This window comes from Lacerta agilis, chromosome 7 (assembly GCF_009819535.1).
Source record: "Lacerta agilis isolate rLacAgi1 chromosome 7, rLacAgi1.pri, whole genome shotgun sequence".
NCBI classification, from domain to species: Eukaryota; Metazoa; Chordata; class Lepidosauria; order Squamata; family Lacertidae; genus Lacerta; species Lacerta agilis.
In genome coordinates this window covers 62,355,960-62,369,303 of record NC_046318.1, presented here as the reverse complement: position 1 = coordinate 62,369,303, position 13,344 = coordinate 62,355,960, and the positions used below count along the sequence as shown (strand labels likewise).

The 13,344-nt window shown below is 39.7% G+C and overlaps 1 protein-coding gene across 2 annotated transcripts in view; it reads left to right on the top strand.

Annotated features, from left to right (window-relative positions):
- The window catches only part of VIRMA (vir like m6A methyltransferase associated), a 29,567-nt gene that overhangs the window by 12,682 nt on the left and 3,541 nt on the right, over window positions 1–13,344 (top strand). The window contains exons 10-21 of one of the 2 annotated variants that reach the window (XM_033155593.1): window positions 891–1,045; window positions 2,659–2,741; window positions 3,986–4,079; window positions 4,434–4,978; window positions 5,463–5,698; window positions 6,721–6,973; window positions 8,339–8,556; window positions 9,257–9,389; window positions 9,972–10,124; window positions 10,987–11,147; window positions 12,128–12,224; window positions 12,471–12,637. In XM_033155593.1, the coding sequence (XP_033011484.1) occupies window positions 891–1,045; window positions 2,659–2,741; window positions 3,986–4,079; window positions 4,434–4,978; window positions 5,463–5,698; window positions 6,721–6,973; window positions 8,339–8,556; window positions 9,257–9,389; window positions 9,972–10,124; window positions 10,987–11,147; window positions 12,128–12,224; window positions 12,471–12,637 (2,295 nt within the window). Of the gene's footprint in view, window positions 1–875; window positions 1,046–2,658; window positions 2,742–3,985; window positions 4,080–4,433; window positions 4,979–5,462; window positions 5,699–6,720; window positions 6,974–8,338; window positions 8,557–9,256; window positions 9,390–9,971; window positions 10,125–10,986; window positions 11,148–12,127; window positions 12,225–12,470; window positions 12,638–13,344 lie in introns of both variants that reach the window. The other variant, XM_033155591.1, reaches the window with a different exon arrangement.

Sequence of the window (13,344 nt, the reverse complement as noted above, 5' to 3'; positions counted from 1 at the left end):
GATGTTTAAACAGATTTCTCACCCCACTCTCTAATCCCTGCTTTTAAATGGGTGGGCTCAGGATAACTAGATTTGAAAATATTAGCTCTGCAGCATGTGAAGCTGTGCTACATCCTCTGGAAAACAACCACAAAAACACCATGGATGACATGAAAGAATAGCTAAAAGCAAAGCCAAACATTTTAAAACCAAGGAACGAGGGGAGCTGTGAGCATGTTGTGCTTCCTCCTCATCTTAATGTCCTGTAAGATTGATCTTCTGCATATCCACCAGTGTGGAGATTTGCAAGTTGTTGTATGTTGCATGTGACAGAAATGTGGTGAAACAGGAAGTATAAGCTGCATGGCTGTTTTCTGATTCCTTCATGTTGTTGTTATGAGAGCATTTCATGCTTGTCTGAAACTGGCTACACAGATCAAGAACATAATTTAGATAAACATATTTTAGATGCTTGAATCCAGGATAATATACTGTAGTTAAATTCACAATCGAAAGAGTGGGGTTTTCAGATCAAAGTGGCATACACAACTTTAGCTTGTGCTAAGGAGGTGAATGTTTCCCTGTGGCATAGCTTATATGTATTTGAAATCAGAGCCGTTCTATTCTTTATCCCTCCTGTAGGTTGCTGCTTGATTCTGATCAATATAATTGACTTTTCTGTTTTGAGTTCTGAAAAGATTATGAGAAACTAAGTGGAGAAACTAGGAGAATAGGCTGAGTCAATCAATCACATGCCAATCATTTGCAAACTCCCACTTGTAGTATGAACTTTTTTCTTCTCCATACAAAATAATTGTTTTGTAAATGAAAATCTGAATAGTATTCTGCAAGTATACGTGTATGGATTCAAATGTGAAGTGTGTCATAATTTTCAGAAAAATCTGTTTCAGCGATTCCAAGTCAAAGAAGTCAGTTGCCTATAATTATGCTTGCATCCTTATTCTGCTGGTGGTTCAGTCCTCCAGTGATGTCCAAATGCTTGAGCAGTATTCAGCACCCCTGTTGAAGCTTTGCAAAGCTGATGAAAATAACACCAAACTACAAGGTACAGTATGTGCTGTTAGTGGGGGAGTTGCTGGAAGTAGTTTAGGTGAAATATTTTTGGTGTCTGCTAAGGCTCTCCTGACCTTCTGGTTTTTGATAATGCGAGTAAATACAGATTACTAGAAAGGCTCACTGAAAAACTGTGTAGCTTTTTTCCTAGTATCAAAGAGGCTTTGAAACACAGAAAATTCTCTTGTTTGTGTAGCGTGCTGTTCATTGGTGGGAGTCATTCAGTAGCTGCAGAAAAATGTTCAGTGTTTGAAATCTTCTAAGGAAGCAACGTAGGGGGCTCTTGTTCAAAGAACAAACTAAAAAAAGTCACTGGACATTGATTATGACCAGAGAGCTTCCATTGTAAATGTGTTTCTCAAATTGGAGCTGTTGTAATCTTGTCATGCCCACTTCAAGACAACAACTGATGAAAGGGGACCCCTTTGTGTGCAGGCTTTTGCATTGCACGGACTGTTTTACTATACAGTACATGGCTTTTTAAAGTCCCAAGCAGCCTTGGGTCAGAATATCTAGGAAACCCCACCTGCCCATGTTAGCCTGTCTGGGACCTTCATTCCACTTCAAGGATCTCCTTCAGTCCTGCATCTGAAACAAGGCAAATAGGAGGTAGGAGAGAGCGCCTTTTTGGCTGTAGTGCTGAAGATTTGTAAAGACCTCTCAATAGGTGTGCCTGACTCCTTCATGACCTGCTTTTAGGCTGGTGATAAAGGCAACATTACATAAGTGTACCTTTATTAGAATCTTGATTTTTATCATGAATGGTGCTGTTATAAAATGCTGTGCTGGTTCTGTGTTTTTAAAGCTCTGCTTTTGTTTTCCTCCTGCCAGTACTTCCATTGAATTTTCAGTCTGTTTTTGTTTCTGAGAGACAAGATAGCCTTGGCTTGCATACAATAAAGACAAAGAAATTCAAGTTATTCTGAGCTGAGGAAAAAACTTTCATTTTAGAACATGCACACAGGAGGCCTTTGTAGCTAAGATGGGGCTTAATATTGAATATTCAAGAGATTAAATGTTTGATTTGTGCTGGGCAAAATTGCCTTTTGGGACAAATAGATGGTCATGGTTCAGATACTTTTTATGGCATTGAATCCAATATTAAAACCTTTTCAAAATCCTTGTAAGACTCATACTTAACTACAGCTGCAACCACATATGTTGCAGTAAGTTGAATTGAAATCATAGGGATTTATTCCCATGTAAATATACATAGGATAGCAGCCCAAGTCATACTGATTTCCCCCCACTGCTGAATGGAAGTCAACCTTTTTGATTGTTTTAATGCAAATAAGCTAACTTTTGATAAAGACATCCCTGGACCTATAGAAATCGATCTTCAGCAGTGCTCTTGGTGCTCTCAGCTGAAGAAATCAGCTGAAATGTGGTGTAATAAAGAATAATTTCAGACCAAAACAAAATCAAAATTTGGCTCATATGTATACATTGAGTCTTTATTCTTTGAATTAAAGCAGTTTTAATGTTGTATTAAAAGTTAACTTGATTTATATACAAAGGCCTGTAGTTCTATTGTTTGTCACCATATTTTTGGAATGCACAGTTTTACATAATGCAACATTCTTCAAGTTGCCTTGTTTGTTTTAGAACTTGGCAAATGGCTGGAACCCTTGAAAACACTTCGGTTTGAAATTAATTGTATCCCAAATCTCATTGAATATATTAAACAGGTTAGTAAAAACCTTTCTCAATGCCTGCATTTTCTTAAAAATCCACTCCTAGCTATTTCATTGGTTGATTTTTTGCATTGTATATACAGGAGGCAAAATTCTGTGTTTTCACAGTTCCGATGGCATAGGGCAGGCATAGGCAGCTAACAGGACCAGTGGTCAGGGATGATGGGAATTGTAGTCTCAAAACATCTGGAGGGCCGAGTTTGCCTATGCCTGGCATAGGGTTATCATAAAGTTTGCCTGGTACTCCTTTATCAAGAAGTGTTTGGTTATAAGTACATTCTATATTGGACCATTTTGTGTGGTGTTTTAGTATTATCCCTTAATAGCATTTTTTAAAATAGTAGTCAATGTATTTCAAGAAGGAATTGTTGGTTCTCTGTTTCTAATAGTGTCCTTTTTGAAGAGCAAAACTAGATGTGACCTTATTAATGGAACTGCTAATTCAATGCAGTTTTTAAAAAGCAAATAGCAGCCATGGGGAGGGGGAATGATCAAGTTATTATCTGGCTTTTATTCACATTGGGATTTCCATTGAATTGAAACTACAGCTGTGGAAAGAGAGTATAGCTTCACTTCTCCATTATGCCCCAGTCAAAAAAAAAAAAAAAAAAACCACAACCTTCCAGTAGCACCTTAGAACCAACTAAGTATGTTCTTGGTATGAGCTTTTGTGTGCATGCACACTTCTTCAGATACACACTTGGCCCCAGTCAAGATTGCTTCCTACCTGGTTGCTATTTACTTAAAACATTTTTGTAATTATCTAGTTTGGCTCTAAGATGTTGTGTGTTTTGTGGTGACTTTCCATTAGAATTTTCAACCCTTCTGTTACTTTTACTTTGATGCCTTGTATAGAAAGAGTGGAAAGAAGTTTTGTAGACCACTGCCCCACTTCTGATGGACCACTTAAGTACTGGCAAGTAGTTTGGACCAAAGACGGACAATGGTCTGATGCAACAAGATGATACTTAACATTCCTAAGCAAATGAATGCACAATCAGAATAACTTAGCCTAGATTAGTTATTCTTTAGCTGTTAAAAAAAAAGTTCTGTGTTGAATAAGTCAATAGATTAAAAGGATTCTAGTAAAAAAAACACCTAATGGTCCTAACACTCAAGTTTGAAGTCAGCCTATCATTTGTTGCTCAGAAGCAAGATAAAGTTCTCTACTGCACCCATTTTTGTTGAATATTGATCTTTAATAACATGAGTCTTATTTTTCAAATTTTATTTTAAAGAATATTGATAGCTTGATGACCCAGGAAGGAGTTGGTCTTCCTACTGCACTTCGTGTCCTGTGCCATATTGCATGCCCTCCACCACCTGTTGAAGGTATAATACTTGCTTTTAACATTGTTCCATTTCCTTTATAAGAGTACATTAGATTTAATCACCACCTCCTATAGCCATATTGAAGTAAATTGTTTCTTTGGACCATTTTCTGTTGCTGACAGAGCATGTAGAATTTTTGGAGCAGCTTGGTGGGAAAGTTAAGAGTAAAATGTAAGGATTCTGTGCCCCATGATAAATTTGGTGTCATGTAAAAATGTATGTGCTTGGTCATGGACAGAAGTCTCATAAAAAGGAATCATTGCACCTGATCTATATTTTCCCAATGACTGAGATCAAGGCACAACATGGTTTTTCTCTTTCCTCCCCTCCTCCACCCCCCATTTCCTCCTAAAGGTCAGCAGAAGGACCTGAAATGGAACCTTGCAGTCATACAGATGTTCTCTTCTGAAGGAATGGACACTTTTATTCGTGTTCTGCAAAAGCTAAACAGCATCCTTATTCAGCCCTGGAGACTCCATGTCAACATGGGGACTACCCTTCACAGAGTCACTACGATTTCCATGGCCCGGTGCACCCTCACCCTCTTGAAGACCATGTTGACCGAACTGCTGCGTGGAGGGTCCTTTGAGTTCAAAGATATGCGTATTCCTTCCGCACTTATTTCTTTACACATGCTCCTGTGTTCTATTCCCCTCTCGGGACGTTTAGATAGCGATGAACAAAAAATCCAGAATGACATTGTCGACATTTTGTTGACTTTTACCCAGGGGGTTAATGAGAAGCTAACCATCTCGGAGGAAACTCTGGCCAATAACACTTGGTCGCTCATGCTAAAAGAGGTCCTCACTTCTGTTCTGAGAATTCCTGAAGGGTTTTTCTCTGGTCTTATACTGCTTTCTGAGTTGCTGCCGCTGCCGCTTCCCATGCAAACCACTCAGGTATGTAAAAACTACCAATTGTTTGTAAAAGGCAGGAAAATTAAAAGACTGATGAAGAGGATGGGTAGGTAAGAACTGACTGATAAAGAGCTGTGCAGTGGATCTATCCGTTTGACAGATTGTATACCAACCTCCCTCAACCTGTTGCTCTCCAGTGTCATTGGACTCCCATCAGCCCCAGCCAGCATAGTGAATGGTCAGGGATGATGAGAATTGTAGTCCAGCCACATGTGGAGAGATGCAGGCTCCCCATCTCTCATTTTAAAAGGCTGATAGAGGGGATTTGCCCTTTTGATGCTGGATGATGAGTGGGGATATTTCTCCTTAGCTGGGAGGCAATAACTCCATATATTGGAGCACATATATTGGCTACAAGGGTTTTCATGATTGCCTAAAGAGCACCAGGTAGTGTGCCTTGCATGTGGTGTGGGAGAAGAACTCTACGTTTTGGCACGTTCATAGAGTTATTTTGCTTTTCTGACAGGTCATTGAACCACATGACATATCGGTGGCTCTCAACACTAGGAAACTGTGGAGCATGCATCTTCACGTTCAAGCAAAATTGCTGCAAGAAATAGTACGGTCCTTCTCTGGCTCCACCTGCCTGCCTATTCAGCATATGCTGAGACGCATTTGTGTTCAGTTGTGTGACTTGGCTTCGCCAACTGCTCTCCTTATTATGAGGACTGTTTTGGATCTGCTCGTAGAAGATTTGCAAAGGTACAATTTTATACTTTGTCCTAAGGGTCTTTAAGTAGCAGTGCTAACCTGGTGCCCTTCAGAAGTTTTGGTCTATGACTCTCACCATAGTTGTGCAGACTAAGGATGATGGGAGTTTTGTTAAAGGCTTCTGTAGAACCTTTGCATGCTGAGGCTGGAAAATGGGCCATGCCTCTCCTATCTCGTTCATGAATAGGCAGTGACTGTCTTGGATTTAGGCCTTCTGTTTCTCTCCATGCATGGTGATGGGTCTTGAAGGATGGAGCTGTGTGATGGCTCCTCCAGCTGGGAAATCCTGAGGGCTGCAGTAAATTGCTGCATGTATGGCATGAATGTGGCATGGAGAGGTAGGCATCATACAGTTGGTGATAAGAGATGCCTCCACACACGGAGAGGGCTGAAATATAGCATTTCTTTTCAACACTTTGTTAGGCTTACTGACTTCAGATACCAAAGTCAAATCTGTAGTGGTTATCTTTGCTGGCAACTAGATACAGTTAATTAATGACCGCAACCTGAAAACTATCAAATTACAGTGGTACCTTGGGTTAAGAACTTAATTCGTTCCAGAGGTCCGTTCTTAACCTGAAATGGTTCTTGACCTGAGGCGTGCTTTCATTAATGGGGCCTCCTGCTGCTGCTGTGCTGCTGGCGTGCGATTTCCGTTCTTATCCCAGGGCAAAGTTCTTAACCTGGCGCAACCACTTCCTGGTTAGTGGAGTTTGTAACCCAAAGCGTCTGTAGTCCAAGGTACCACTGTAATGGTAATAAGCTCATTTGTGACAAAATCAGTGCCACTACAGTGGAAAACTTGCAGAGATAGATAGATATAGATATAGATATAGATTAGATATAGATATAGATATAGATATAGATATAGATATTACACACACACACACACACACACACACACAAATGTATATGAATCTTTTAATGGAAATTTCAGATCTGAAGTTTGTTTTGTCATAAACATGCATGCAGTATATTTGTCTTTTCTAATAAGAGCATTGGTGTCACTTCAGCAACCCAGAAGACAAAGAGAAGCAATATACTGGCCAGACTACCCGCTTGCTTGCGTTACTCGATGCCCTGGCTTCACACAAAGCTTGTAAACTGGCTATTTTGCACTTGATTAATGGAACTCTGAAAGGGGATGAGAAGTATGCTGAAGTTTTCCCAGAGCTTTTGTCTTTAATGCGAGCTGCAGGGGACAACATTATTCACCAGCAGTGTGCTGAGTTCTTGGCTTCTATTTTGCAGTCTCTCTGCGATCAGGTATTTAAAAACGAAAATCTAAAGAACCCTTTAATTTCATTCTGTATTGATTGTGCACATGTTGTCATGCATATGCACCCAGGGGCAATGGGGGGAGGGGCTGTCCTGGAAGGAGTGCAAGTCTTCCCTCAGGAAACAAGACAGGCTTGTCCAAGAAAATACAAAAAGGATATCCCTACTGTCCATCTCCCCAGAACACCTAGCCAGCATGCCTTCAAGGAAGGAGAAAAATATACGTGGATGAAAGCTAAAAGGTGTGTGTATGTGTGTATAAACACTTTGTTTGTTTTCCAGATAAAAATCTCCACTCATTTCAAATCTCAAGACACATTCCGATTGGTTCTCTCTGGTCAAACCCCTGAACAACTGTATTCATTAAAAACCTGTTCTTCATTGATTCACAAATTGCACCAAGGCTGAATCTTCTTTCAGGAATTCATGAGTTGCACCAAGATTGAGTCCCTCTTCCTTTAATTGCATTCCTAAGTCTTATGAAACTATGCCATACCTATTTCCCGAGCCAGGAAGAAGAACCTTGAAACCGTTTGGTTTCTGGCAGAGAGGGATTGTTGCTGCCATCAACTCCTACCATAAATCTACCTCTCCTTTTTCAAACTAATTGCATATAGGCTATATTTGCACAGCTGTATAGTATCATCCCTATCTATTCTCACTGAGGCTGGTGGGAGTTAATTGTCACTAAAGGGCCTCAGATTCCCAATTCTTTTAGTAGCTGCACTCAAGAGCAGGTCGTTTCAAGTTCTGCTTTATAGAGCTTAATGAAATGGCTGTTGAGTAACACTTCATGTTTCTTTGCAAAGCTAAATGCTTTTAAATATGGTTGGCCAGGAATCAGAAACCAGTGCTCAAGAGATCTTTCACTTAACACAGGGGTCAGCAAACTTTTTCAGCAGGGGGCCGGTCCAGTGTCCCTCAGTACTTGTGGGGGGCTGGATTATTATTATTTTTTGGGGGGGGGGGATGAACAAATTCCTATGCCCCACAAATGACCCAGAGATGCATTTTAAATAAAAGGACACATTCTACTCATGTAAAAACACGCTGATTCCCAGACCGTCCGCAGGCTGGATTTAGAAGGTGATTGGGCCAGATCTGGTACCCAGGCCTTAGTTTGCCTACCCATGGCTTAACAGGTTGTCAACAGCACTCCCTGTGCTGCATGGCAGACATTGCAACTGTGGACAGTCTTGTAACTGTGAAGTCCTGTGGTGTGTGATAGTAGAGCTTTGCTTTTTTTAAAAATCCCACTCGGTTGGTGCAAGCTCTAAAGTGGCTTTTGCCATGGCTCCAAGGGATGCCTGTGTGCCTTTCTGCCTTTTGTAATACTGTGATTTCTCTTTGCAGGACATTGCATTGGTCTTGCCCAGTTCCACGGAGAGCACTCTCTCTGAATTGGAGCAGCTTTCAAATTCGTTACCAAGCAAGGAACTCATGGCTTCCATCTGTGACTGCCTGATGGAGACATTTTCTAATGCTGAAAGCAGCTATAACTGTTTGCTGACTTGTATCAGAACAATGATGTTCCTTACCGAGCACGATTATGGATTCTATCACCTGAAGAGGTACATTCCACAAACATACTCACACCGCAAAAATGTTTAGTTCAGCTCGTCCCCCCCCCCCCGGTGGGGCTTACACAGCAGAAGATTGTGCTTAATGTAATGTCAAATTTCACAGGCAATGGTAACAGCAAGAACATACTAGTGTGGCATTTTTTGGTGCTGTTAATCTTCTCTTTCCCTCAGAAAGAATTGTTGAAAGCTAACTGTACTATATAATAAAACACTCAATTTGCAAATTCCTTTTAAAAAAATGATCTGGCAGTGTTCTTGTATAGTACAAATTCTTTTTGTGAAGATGTTAATTAGGGCTGCTGGCTGATTAAAGAAACCTTAGTCAATTAATCACATGGGTTTCATGAAGTCATCAGATTTGCTTTAATGTGCATGTGATTGAGCCACAATTCTGAACAAAGCATCCTTGCTATATTTCAGGTAGTGTCTGATATGACGTAAAAGGTAGTATCTTAGAAGATGTATTCCCTCCTATATGTTTTGGATTTAAAACATTTAAAAAATGCTGTTTAATTAATCAAGTACATCCTTTTAATTAACTGAAACATTGAAATACATATAAATTCATTCAGTTGTGTTTCTGAAACTGCCTATGTTTTAAGTGCTTTAGATCTATTAATCATATTTTTTTCATATGCTGCGTCAAAAACTGGGTTGTTAACAACCTTTTTCTTTGAAACAAAAACAGCTCTCTAAGAAAACACTGTGGGGCTCTGCACAATGGATTGAAGCGAGTAGTGAGCAGCTTTAATAAGGACCCTGGAGAACTTGCGTCGTCTTTTCTGGATTTCATGAGGCAGATACTGAATTCTGATACACTGGTGAGTAAATGTGTACAGAGGACTTTCTGAAGCTTTGACTTTATTGCATTCTGTTGCATTTCAGCTCAGGAAAAGCAGCTGCAGTTTTCTTTAAAGCGTACAGCTGTAATACTTCCATCAGATGATAGAAATTATGGTTATCTAACAGAATTCCAAAGGGCCAATTTTATTTATTTATTTATTATTCGAGAGGATTTATTTCCTACTTTTCTATTATGATAATAATACCCAAGGTGGTTTACATCAGTTTAAAAATGTACACACACACACTCTCTCTCTCAACAACAAATAAGTAAACATTAAATCAGTAAAAACAGAATTTAGTTTGCAGCAGGTGAAAACAATGGAAAGGTAAAAACCATTCAACCTGGTAGGTTATTTGTTGGCAGGGATAAAAATTCCTTAGTAGAGTACTGAAAAGCCATGAGAGAGACAGAGAGAGAGAGAGAGAGTTCTAGCAAGAAACGTTTCAAGGTGGTTTTACAGGGAGGTGTCAAAAAAATATATGTCATCAGTTAACCGCATTATGGTGCTGTGGTGTTATTGCTTGTGTACTCATGTAGTGTACTTAATCTTCCTTAGGGATGTTGTGGGGATGACGGAAGTCTTGCAGAAGTAGATGGAGCCCATCCTGCCAGAACTTTGGGTCTTACTACTGCAGAATTAAAATACCAATTACAAAACAAAGAAGAAACTCCTGAAAATCTGCTCCTCAAGCTGGAAAAGCTAGTTTTGGTAATATAATGTTCACTTTTTTGTGTCAGTGCCAGATGTTTGAGAGTTAGGAGTCTGATAGTTTCTCATTGCTACTGTTCTGATTTGATTGTAATGCATTTTATATGTCTTTTAAAACATTTGTGTATGTATTCATTTTTATGCAATGTTTTTGAACACTGCCCATGTATCTTAACTCGATGACGGTCAGGCTACAAATATTAATAATAATTATAATTTGTAACTAGTGATAAAGCTAGGATGATTGTGTTGCCACTGTTTAGTACTGTTAGGAATGATCACTGCGGTTATTAGTTATGCATATTAAGCTTAGCTTTACAAAAAATTATCAGGCTATGCCTCTTGAACTTATTTATTACATTTTTCCTGCCCTTCCTCCCATGGCCAATTGGCTCCACCGCGTACAATTTGTTTCTCAATAGCCCAGTACATATACTGGATAACACTTCAGGCACCTGATCGACTGGGGCCTAGTCCACAAAAGTGTACACTATAATAAATCTGAGTAGACCTATTGAAATCAGTCCATTGATTTCAGTATGACTGACTTTGGATATCACTCACATTCTTTAAGGTGCCGCAAGATTCTCTGGGTTGTATCCAGTGCAAGTTCAGCCCTTGGTAGACCCATTGAAATTAATGGACACGACTAAGGTTGATTAATGTCTACTCTGCATATGATTTAGCTGGATACAACCCTATTTTTTTGCCACAGCGGTTTAATTACTGTGCCATATGTCCATGATGTCAACTGAACATGTATTTGTTGAAAGAGTTGCTGCTAGTTTGCTGCATCTTATCAGGTGGCAAAAATGCTTAAATTCTGTCTGAGCTGTTAGTGATTGCAGTGTTCCTTACACAGGAGCGCTCAAAAGAAGATGACAGTCTGGAATCTTTATTGGACAATGTTGTTGGACTTCGGCAGATGCTGGAATCTGCTGGTGATCCTTGTCCACTGAGTGACCAAGATGTAGAGCCAATCCTTCCTGTACCAGAATCTCTCCAGCATCTTTTTAATAATAGGTAAAGTGCTGAATGTGCATCTGTGCCTGTGAAGAAGTAGAATATCTGAAAACCAGGAGTGTGTGGTGGTATATTTGGGACCGTGTTTAACTTCTTGCATTCATCTTTATGGGCTCTATGCATTAATAATAATAATAATAATAATAATAATAATAATAATAATAAAACTTTATTACGGTCATAGACCAGCAAAGCTCTATGCATTACAACAGAGATTACCCAGTTCTCTTGTCTTAGTCCATCATCACACCTCCTTTCCCCCTGCAAATGATAGGTTGAGGTTCTGATCTTGTGACACAAGTATTGCACAAGTATGATGGGTGTGTTTCTTTGTCAATTGTGATCTCTCACCTTCTTTTTGTCAACATTGCTAAATGTCTCTTCTGATCCTTCTTTATTTGGAAAGAATAGGCGTTGAGTAGTCCACCTTTCTTTTTATCATGATCAGTGTCTTTCTTGAACACAGCATGGACTTAATGTTTCCTTTTTGTTTGTCTTGTTTTAAACATACATAAAATTGTTTCCAACTTATGCACCATTACTTATCACAGTATTGGTTTATCACAGCGTTGATTGTGAACAGTGGACAGATAGAAGGACAGGGCGTATGTTTTTAAGATAGCAAAAATAGTGTATAGAATGCTAAACAAAATACAGACGTGATATGGTCCCTGTCCTAGAAGGCTGTCAGGCTGTATTTGATGACATAGGAAAGTGCTTGATAGACATTGCAAAGAATAGGAGACAAGAGCAACTGGTCATAGCAAAGGTGCAAGCCATGTTCTCCATTGGGCATTAGGATGCTCCAAGTGGGATTGTGTTCTTCCTTCTGCTTTAGGAAGGAAGTGGTGAAGCCATGGTCCTTTAGGAAACGTTTTATTGGAGGAGTGGATGATGAATACCAGTGGGTAACATTTATTTCATATGGAGACAGCGAACACTGACCCCTATTTTTAAAAAAAATACATTTGATATTACAGGACTGCATACGTCTTGGCAGATGTCATGGATGACCAGCTGAAATCTATGTGGTTCTCGCCATTCCAGGCTGAAGAAATTGAAACTGACCCTGACATGGTAAAAGTCTTGAGTTTTTAATACTTGAATGGGTGGGGACTGGAGCATTTCTAGCTTAATTGTCAGCAGTATTTTTGAGACCCCATTCATAGTGTAAGCAACAAAGAGTTATGCTGTTAGGAATGTAGATGGATAAAAATGGGCTACTCATTTACCAGCAGCCTTACAAGAGTGTTTTCATGTTTGGGGATGCTGACAGTTGTCTGGGGGAATGATTAAAGTGGAATGAAATTCTCACTCTTACAGGTAAAGGTTGACTTAATTGAACTGTCGGAAAAAGGATGCAGTGACTTTGACTTGCAGGCAGAGCTGGAGAGGTCATTTTTGACAGAGCCTACTTCTCCGGGTCGGACAAAAACCACAAAAGGCTTTAAACTTGGCAAACACAAGCATGAGACGTTTATAACTTCCAGGTAACCAGTGGTTTTGATTGGGACTGTGTGCCTAAAGGTGGATTTCTGTTTTGCAACCGCACTGGTGATGTATTTGTAATCACGGCATAGTGGGATCCAAGTAGATTTGAGTCACTTTAAAGGGTCCCTCCCTCAAGTCGTTCTGCTGCAGCACTCTGTTTGAAAACCAAAAATTTTAAAAATAGATTTTACCTGAACAGATTTTGCTGGTGCAAGGGAAGGGAGTGGAGGAGGAATGATTCCTGTGAATGATAGAACTAACATGGGTTATAAAAGGCAGAATCTAGTTCTACCCAGAAGAAATTTAAAAGAGTCTGGGTTGGAAAAAAGCATCTTACATCCTCTAAAATGCTGCAAACAGGTGTGCCAGAGCAAAAACAAGAAAACTGACTGTGATAGCAACCTTAGAAGGCAACACCTTTTTGCATATTTTGCCATATAATGTGGTACAGATAAAGGAAGGGATGTCTTCTTCTCAGAAGCCTGCTATCATCCTTGAAAGACTTAAGTAACTTAACTCTTGGAGCCAAGGGATGAGGGCATTAAAACTAAATTCTTAAGTCACAAATGGGCAACCTTCAGTTCAGGTGCCTTGAACCGCTTGAAATTGCCCCCTTTTCCTATCCCATCATAGTTACTTCCTTTCATTTTGTCCTTTTTACCCATGGCTTTTTAAGCGGTCTATCCTTATTCCTATGTAGTTTCAG